The sequence below is a fragment of the Danio rerio genome, chromosome 7 (genome assembly GCF_049306965.1).
Source record: "Danio rerio strain Tuebingen ecotype United States chromosome 7, GRCz12tu, whole genome shotgun sequence".
Lineage (NCBI taxonomy): Eukaryota > Metazoa > Chordata > Actinopteri > Cypriniformes > Danionidae > Danio > Danio rerio.
In genome coordinates this window covers 13,640,001-13,650,000 of record NC_133182.1, presented here as the reverse complement: position 1 = coordinate 13,650,000, position 10,000 = coordinate 13,640,001, and the positions used below count along the sequence as shown (strand labels likewise).

Here is a 10,000-nt window from a genome sequence, read left to right as displayed (position 1 = left end):
ACAATGAATAGGTTAAAAGGAAATGAAGAAAAGTGACTACATGATTTGTTTTGGCATTTGTACAACACCCAACGTAAATCAAAGCAAACTAAAAAATAAAAATAAAAAAAAAACACAGAACAGATCGGTTTTGAAAAAACAAAATGGCTCTAGTGAGTGACACATGAACAATAATAAGGGTTGTGGGTGCTGACATGCACTTACTTGTAAACCTGTATTCGTCCTCTCGCCGTCTTAGCTCTAGCTCTACAGAGAAAGGAGGACAGTTATGACCAGATCTTTAGCAGTTCTCACAGTAAACCTTGTGTCATGAAGAATTGTACAAATGCCAAATGACAAAAGATGACACCAAACGCTGCTGTTGGATTAGATTCACATTAAAGTGAAGGTTATTTTACTTCTGAAAAGGAAGATTAGAGAATTTAAAATATTGGACACAATGGAAATCTATCAGGGAGGGATGTTTATACTGTATAATCCAGTCAAATGGTAATATGTAAAGGTTGGTTTTTGGATGTTTGGCGTTTTAAAATTGTACAAGTTTCCATAGCTATTCTTCAAAGTCAAATCTAAGCACTTTCCATGTGTATTTTTAAACGCTTACAGTACTTTAAGCGTGACAAATTACATAGAGTGAGGGAAAATAAGTATTAAACACGTCACCATTTTCTCAGAAAACATATTTGTAAAGGCACTTTTGACTTGAAATTTTCACTGGATGTTGAAAACCATATATGAAAAGAAAACAAACCTAATTAGTTTACAAATGAAGTTATGTGTAAAATTAAATCACACAGGGAAAAGTACTGAACACATGAAGAAAGGGGGGAGTAGAAAGCCAGGGAGAGCCCAGACAGCAGGTGAAATCTCAGTAGTTCTTAAGCAACCCTCTGCCCTCCCCCATTGTAAATGAATATTAACTTCTTCAGTCCAATATCTACATTAGCAGGATGATGAAGATGAAGCCAGGGTGGACATTTCAGCAAGAAAATGATCCAAAACACAGCTAAGGAAACTCTCAAATGCTTTCAGAGAAGGAAAATCAAGCTGTAGAATGGCCCAGCCAATCACCTGACTTGAATCCAATAGGAAATACAAAATAAAGCTCAAATCTGATAGACGAGACCCACAGAACCATCAAGATTTTTATGCTGTTGAAGTCAATGCATGTGACTTTATTTTCCATATGAGAGGCGTCTTTAAGCTGCCATCACCAAAAAAGCCTTTTATATGAAGTCTTAAATACATTTCAGTAGTTCAGTATGTTCCCCTTGTGTCGTTCCATCGTTATTACACATAACAACATTGTTTTAGATTCTTTTGTTTTATTTTATGTTTGCATTGTTTGTTTTTCCCAAAATCAGGCTCAATTCCATGTTAACGGCTCCCTTAGAAATATTATTTCCAAGAAAAAACATGACCTGTTCAATACTTATTTTACCGGCCGTATTTACTTAGATATACATTCTTCATCACATTGTATTAGTCAAGATTCAATATTATACTATAGAATGCTAAAGGGAACATTTTGATGGTACGTTTGTCCCAAGTCCAACATTACATTACTGTCATTTTACAGTACTCGCATCCTTAATGTGTCATCTTTCATCTCAAATTTGTATTTATTTTTATTTACTGCATTATTCACTCATGAAGCGGAATTCTCCACATTTTCTCCTCTCCCACTGTGTGAGCATTAAAAATTAAAAAATGAAGATAAAAAATAAAGACAGATCTAGTGTTGTGAAGATACAGGAATTCGATACCAGTCGGTACTGAAATTTTAAAAACTGCCTCTTCATGCTAATAATTGATTACAGAATCAAATTTTTTGAGTGGAGTAACATTAATTATTTTGAACGCAAGATAAATAGATTTGCCAGAAGTTTCAAGTAGTTGATCCAAAATCTAAGCACTTTTCAGACCCTGAAAACATCACATTATTCAAGATTTCCAGCACCGATATAAATCCTGTTGAGAGCTTTGTTTGGGAATTTAATTTCTCAATATCATAACTTAATCCAGTCAATTTAATACAATATGTTTAAAAGATATACTAGACTTTGAGAAGCATGGGAAGCATAACATAGGAACTTTATCAAATATTTAAGCAATTCAAACATGAAATTACATTTTCAGAAATTTAGGTAGCAACAAATGCATTTTTAAATATATGTTATGTATGGAGCCAAAGTGAACAGCTAGTTGCTAATCATGCATTTATATACATCCACCTTTCAAATAATCTGCATTCACAGATGCAGTACGCTTTTTGGGGGGGGATTCAATGAGCAATACCTCAGTTTTTTTCTGAATTTAATCATAGAAGGTTATTAGTCATCTCATTTTTAGTATCAGCTGTACAATCTGTTAGTTTCGTGAATTCATCAGGTTGTGAGAAAATATATAGTTGTGCGTCATCGGCATAACAGTGGAAATGAATTCCATTCTTTAACATGATATCGCCTAGCAGTAGCATATATAATGTAAAAAGCAAGGGACAAACTGAGCCTTGTGGGATCTCATACTTTTAATCAATATATTTACTCATAATAAGTGGACCTGGCAGCATTTAGAGAACGTACTCTGCAAACCATCTTTCCAAGCATAAAAAAATGAGATGCTTCTGTAGACAGCGACCTAGTTAGCATTTAAAAACATTAAAATAGTTAGAATATTACTTCAGTTAATAAATTTAGATACGATTTTCCATCATTTTAAAGGATAGTTCACCCAAAATATTTTATTCTGTCATTATTTAATTACTCTTCACTGAACACAAAATATACATTAAAAAACGCTTTTAGCTGGCACACATCGACTTTTATACTATTTTTGAATTATGCAACTATTGAAGATTATGGCTTTTTTGTGTTCAGCAGAAGAAAGAAACTTATAACGGATTAAAACCACATGAGGGAGAATAAAAGATAAGATAGTTGTCATTTTTTGGGTGAACTCTCCCTTACAGCATGCCAATTCAAAGCGTAAACTCTGTTGCGCACATGCTCTACTGCATCAAAATGCATCTGTTACTCCTGATACTTTACCGTGTGTGTGTAACATATGATGCATATGTTTTTGTATTTTACCAACGAGTCACTTCTTCATTTTACTTTCAGTTGATATGAGCGAAACCAGGCTTTCCAAGAGCACTCAATTAAATTAGTATCATGCAACTAATAGATTAAATTCCAAATGGCTCTGAGTCTCTTACATATGACTCGTTTAGTGAAAACCACCTGATACTACAGTCTATGCAGTTTCTACACAAACACACACACTCTGCAGGACCAACCTCGAGGAGTGAGCGAGGCCTGTTTCTCCACCTCCACCTGCTGCTGCCTGGAGCCCGCCGGCATGTTGTTGTAGATGCGTTTATAATGATTGTACACTGCCACTGACAATACCTTCTTAGCATGGTCCTGACCCACAACATACTTATCAAGATAAGCAAAGATCTGCGAGAAAACAAAAGCGGAGACGTTACAACCTACAACACAGATGAGCGGCAGCTAAATATTTACATTTAGTCATTTAGCTGTCACTTTTGTCCAAATTAACATATGAATGGACTAAAAGATGACTACTTCTACTAATGTTATTAAATGAATAGACACCTTTTTAGGTGGTGGAGGAGGTTTCTGTTGGAAAGCCAACTTGACAGCTTCTGCCGCAGACTCCGGGTCTTTACTCAGACTCTTTTTAGTGTCCGTCTCTGACAGCACGACGAAGAAGTGGTGGCATTTCTCACATTTCACAAACCGTGTTGATGCTGCAAAAAGAAATAATATTTTATTTATGAGTGTTTTATGCTTTAAAGGGCATAACCTCATTTGCTTATAACACTTTTTATGTCCTGTAGTGTTTGTGATTTAACCAAATATATCTTTTTGAGTGAAGCACAGTAGTGCTCTAGTTTATATATATTATTTATTTTTAAATCCACACAGGCACAAACTCTAGTAATAAAATTGTAAAATAGATTAACAGATAAAATTATTGTCATCTCAAATAATCTTATTTTTGTTATTGTAAATATTTCTCAACAGTCATGCGTCTGAATCTGTTTAATATTTTCATTTAAAATAGATTTAAAGATAAGAACATTGTATTCTCAAATACTCTTATTTAATGTTATTAAATAATAAAATGCTTCTGACATTGTTAAATATTTTTATTAAAATAGATTTATTTTTATTTGAAATAGATTTATAAATTATTGTCTTCTCAAATATTCCAAATATTAGAAATTTTATACATTTTTCAAGACATTAATGCTTCTGACTTTCCTGAAAATGTTATTTAAAATAGACTTATAGATTAAATTATTGTATTCTCAAATATTTTATTTATTTTTTTAAATATTGGAAATATTCCACAACAGCTTCTGAATTTGTTTAATGCTTTTTTTAAAAATAGATTTATAGATAAAATGATTGTCTTCTTAGATATTATTATTTATAACATTTATAATAAAACTAAAATAAGAATATTTGAAAATACAATATTTTTATCTATAAATCTAATTTTTAATAAAAGTATTTCACATCAAAAGCTGTTGTGAAATATTTATAATAACAAAATATTTCAAACAGCTTCTGAAGTTGTTAAATATTTTTATTGTAAATAATTATTTTTTATTTAAATTAACCACAATAATAATGTTTTACTTTAAGCCAAGCAACTTTTAAAACACGCTACTAATTAAAGCACCAGCAGATGAAAAAGCAACTTGTTGTGTGTGATTTATTTTTAGCATTGAACAGTTAGTTCAGTAAACACTCTGGCCTACTTGAACGTGCACAAGGCCGAAAGCAATCAGAAGTGTTTTGAAACAAGGTCAGTAATAAAACAAACTGATTATCTTGAGTAATCCACAGTACACATACAGCAGACAAATTGACGTCAGAATTATAAGCCCTCCTGACTTGAGCTCCCCTGTATATTTTTTTCTCAGTTTTTTTTTCTAACACATTTCTAAACATAATAGTTTTAATAACTAATTTCTTATAAATGATTTCTTTTATCCTTGACATGATGAGAGTAAATAATAGTTTACTAGATATTTTTCAAGATAATAGTATTCAGCTTAAAGTGACATTTAAAGGCTTAACTAGGTTAATTAGGGAAATAAGGCAAGTCATTGTATACCGATGGTTTGTTCTGTAGACAACTGAAGAAAATTTTGCTTAAGGGGGCTAATAATTTTCACCTTAAAATGGTTTTAAATTAAAAGCTGATTTTATTCTAGCCAAAATAAAACAAATAAAACTTTCAACAGAAGAAAAATTATTATAGGAAATACTGTGAAAACTTTCTTTGCTCTGTTAAACGTTATTTGGGAAATATTTCACAAAGAAAACAAAATTCACAGGAGGGCGAATCATTTTGACTTCAACTGTATATTAAAAATGGATGATACAAAGTTAACTACAAGTAATTCAAGTACTCACAAACAAATGTTTCTACATGTGTGCAGGGATCTCCGCATTTGGGGCACCTCAGCTGACTTCCTCCTTTGCCAGAGTTACCAGAGCTGGTTCTTTTTCCACTTCCTTCACCAACAGATTTCTTAAAAAGAATGACCCAGATTAAAAAGGAAGAGGAAGAATTTCCAGAAAGAGGACGACATTTTTATTTCCTCCTCAGGGCCCTTGAGGTCTGGGAGGAAACATATCATTGTATAAGATGTAAAGCTGTATATATGTTCACAGTTAAAGGCAAAATGTATTTAATTTTAATTACTGAAATGAAATATTTATAATTTAATTTTCAAATATTTCCCAGGTGCTGTTAAATGGAGTTTTTCTACACATTTTTAAACTAATTATAAATTTATTTATATAAATGTAATAAATTTTATATAAATTTATATTTAATACATTTTAGCTCATTTCTAATGACTAATTTATTATATAATTTATTATAATTTATTATATAATTTCTAACTTAAAAATTTCGTTTTATTCCAGTCAAACTAGAATAAATAAAACTTTCTCCAGATGAAAAAATACAATAGGAAAATATTAGGAAAATTGTACATCAGGGCTTTTTCTGATTTCACAAAGTCAAATTTAAGACCTTTATCAATGAAATTTCAGACTTGTATAAGGCTGAACGCTAAAGATTTTTTAATGGTACACAAGGGAAAAAACATACTTGCCCTATCTAATATGATTTAGCTGTAATTCTAATTAGTTGTTTCTTAGGTACATATTAAAATAATGTGTCAAAACAAGCAGACCCTAGTTACATACATTTATGTTTTGCAAAATATCTATTAAACATGATTAAAAACATAAAGAATCTCTTTAAAAACTGAATGTATGCACAACAGACTGTTTATTCAGATGTATTTGTTGGTGATTGGATGTGTTAGATCGATTAGGTAACTTTACATAAACAAAGGAAAATTAAGACCCATTAAAAATGATTTTAGGCCTACAAGATAATATTTCAGTCAATTTAAGACATTTTAACCTCCTTGAGTCAAGTGCTATTTAGGGGTTTCTGCTTGGATTGTGCCAACTCAAATTCAAACAACATTCAAACAAATGCAGAGGTGTAAATGCAAAAGTTTGGTATCATTTTAAAGAAAATCCTTTGAATTTTCATAGAACACTATTGAAAGTGATTTAAGTAATTTCAATTCAAATCAATTCACCTTTATTTGTATAGTGCTTTTACATTGTGATTGTGTCAAAGCAGCTTCACATAAAAGATTGTAGTAAATTAAAAACAGTGTAGTTCAGTTTTCAGTGTTTAAGTTAAGTTTAGCTCAGATCAGTTTGTTTTAATAATCACTACTGAGAGAATCACTAATGGTGTATGTTGTCTGTGTTATAATAAACCCCTCCAAAAAAGGCGCTTTTTTTCTTTTTGTAAACTTCAATTTGAAAGTTTACCTTTATGTTTCTGTGATGTCTAGGTTGCTGTAATTAACTTGGTTGGTTCCTGCACATGTCAGTAATCATAGAAAAAAAGAAAAATGTCTTTATCAAAATCTATGCAAAAGTTATATAATACCAGCTGATGAGAGAACGGAACCACTTTTAGAGGTATTGGGTCAGTAAGAACCTTTAAAATGTAAAGAATGTAGAAGTAAATGATGCCACACACCCAGTACACAGAGATTAACGCCTAAAATTTTGTTTTTGAAATTTAAGACATTTTAAGACCCTGCAGATACCCTTGTAAATGCTTCATTAAACATCACATGGGAAATATTAGTGAAATAAATTTACTTATAATATTTATTTTGATAGAAGAGCTAAAAGTTGTGCATTCAACTGCATATATATCTAGATCTATATCTAATCTCACCTTCCCACCATCTCCATCTTTTACTCCATCCTTTGATGCATAATACACAGCCGTCTCTGAGAAGGATCTCACAGGGACGCGGCGTGCCAGACGAACCTCACGGGTCCCTGGACGGCTCAGTGACAGTAACTGGACCCTGGAGCCGGATATTCCTGGGGCACAAACACAAAAAATTTTAATGCTTCAAGAGGAAATTCCCTCAAAAATAACATCAAAAATAACAATAACCTGATCACATCAATGCATCATTGTTTGGAGAGCACAAGGAGGATATTGGCATGAAAAAAATACATTTTACTTTACAAGAAATACAATACAACAAGAACAAAAATATTTGAAGGTACAAGAATCATGTCTTACGAAATTATAGCTTTTTTAAGATTAATAAATAGCAATCAAGCCAACAAAAATGACTGTTTATATATTCTTTCATATTATGTAGATTGTCATTTTAATGTTTAATATACTTATTAACACCTCGACGGTTGTCATTTTAATAAACAGTCAGGTTACATAAACAACCCACATACAGTTGAAGTCAGAATTATTACCCCTCCTGAATTATTAGCCCCCGTTTATTTTCATTTTTTTACCCAATTTCTGTTTAACGGAGAGATATTTTTCTTTGCCATGATGACAGTAAATAATATTGTACTTGATATTTTTCAAGACACTTCTATACAGCTTAAAGTGACATTTAAAGGTCTAACTAGGTTAACAGGCCGGTCAAGTCATTGTATAATGATGGCTTGTTCTGTAAACTATCACGAAAAAAAAAAATTGCTTAAAGGGGCTAATTATTTTGACCTTAAAATGGCTTAAAAAAAATTAAAAGCTGCTTTTTTTCTAGCCGAAATAAAACAAATAAGACTTTCTCCAGAGGAAATAATATTATCAGACATACTGTGAAAATTTCCTTGCTCTGTTAAACTTCATTTAGAAGACATTTAAAAAAGAAAAATAACTCAAAGGGGGGCTAATAATTCTGACTTCAACTGTATGTGTGGATATACAATTGTCAAGAATCATGTCTTACAAAATTTAGCTATGTTTTTCACATTTAAAATAAAAATCTAGCCAAAAAATAACTTAGTATGTTTTATATATTCATTAATATATCGTAGGTTGTAATTTTAATAAGTTTAATATAACATTTTTTTAACACCTCGAAGGTTGTCATTTTAACAAACAGTCTGGTTACATAAACAACCCACATACAGTTGAAGTCAGAATTATTACCCCTCCTGAATAATTAGCCCCCTTTTATTTTTTTTTACCCAATTTCTGTTTAACGGAGAGATTTTTTCAACACATTTCTAAACATAATAGTTTTAATAACTCATGTCTAATAGCTGATTTATTTTATCTTTGCCATGATGACAGTAAATAATATTGTACTAGATATTTTTCAAGACACTTCTATACAGCTTAAAGTGACATTTAAAGGTCTAACTAGGTTAACCAGGCAGGTCAAGTCATTGTATAATGATGGTTTGTTCTGTAAACTATCACGAAAAAAAAAAATTTGCTTAAAGGGGCTAATTATTTTGACCTTAAAATGGTTTTTAAAAATTAAAATCTGCTTTTGTTCTAGCCATAATAAAATAAATAAGACTTTTTCCAGAAGAAAAAATATTATCAGACATACTGTGAAAATTTCCTTGCTCTGTTAAACATCATGTAGAAAACATTTAAAAAAGAAAAACAACTCAAAGGGGGGCTAATAATTCTGACTTCAACTGTATCTGCAGATATACAATTATCAAGAATCATGTCTTACAAAATGTAGCTATGTTTTTCACATTTAAAAATAACAATCTAGCCAAAACATATCTTAGTATGTATTATATATTCATTAATATATCGTAGGTTGTCATTTCAATACGTTTAATATAACATTTTTTAGTACCTCGAAGGTTGTCATTTTAACAAACAGTCAGGTTACATAAACAACTCACATATGATACAATTAGTTGTCAATCATCCGATGTTGTGTATATTTTTACTATAAAAAAAAAAAACACTGTCTAAAATAATGACAGTGGCATGAAAATAATACATTTCACTCAATAAGAAATTCAATCCAACAAGAAAAAAAAAATTGAGTACAAGAGTCATCAAATTTGAGATTTTTTAAAGATTTAAAAATATCAATCCGGCACACAAAACTTGTACGCTTTATATATTCATTCATATTTTGTAGGTTGTCATTTTATTGTATACATTAACACCTCGAAGGTTGTCATTTTAATAAACAGTCTGGTTACATAAACAACTCACGTAACTTATGTGTGGATATACAATTATCAAGAATCATGTCTTACAAAATTTAGCTATGTTTTTCACATTTCAAAATAAACTAGCCAAAAAATAACTTCGTACGTTTAATACATTCATTATTATATCGTAGGTTGACATTTTAATACGTTTAATATAACAACAGTACTCATTAACAACTCGAAGGTTGTCATTTTTACAGTATGGTAATGGTTACATAAACAACGCTCTCACAGATGCACATATGATACAATTACTTATCAATCATCCGATGTTATGTATATTTTTACCTTTAAAAAAACAAACTGTCTAAAATAAAAGCTTATTTATATAACTAAACATCAATGTTTTGTTTTGTTTATACATTGTTGAGCGCACTAGCAGCAGTGCTAGCCAA

General features: G+C 30.8%; 1 protein-coding gene across 4 annotated transcripts in view; it reads right to left on the bottom strand.

The window, feature by feature from the left end:
• The window catches only part of clpxa (caseinolytic mitochondrial matrix peptidase chaperone subunit Xa), a 39,975-nt gene that overhangs the window by 29,574 nt on the left and 401 nt on the right, over positions 1-10,000 (bottom strand). For 2 of the 4 annotated variants that reach the window (XR_012382383.1, XM_021477471.2), the window contains exons 2-6: positions 7,327-7,478; positions 5,457-5,574; positions 3,621-3,775; positions 3,299-3,461; positions 205-246 (exon numbers count right to left, since the gene is read on the bottom strand). Coding sequence is in view for 2 of the 4 variants with exons in the window: in XM_021477471.2 (XP_021333146.1) it covers positions 205-246; positions 3,299-3,461; positions 3,621-3,775; positions 5,457-5,574; positions 7,327-7,478 (630 nt within the window). In the remaining 2 variants the exon portion in view is untranslated. 4 annotated transcript variants of the gene reach the window in all.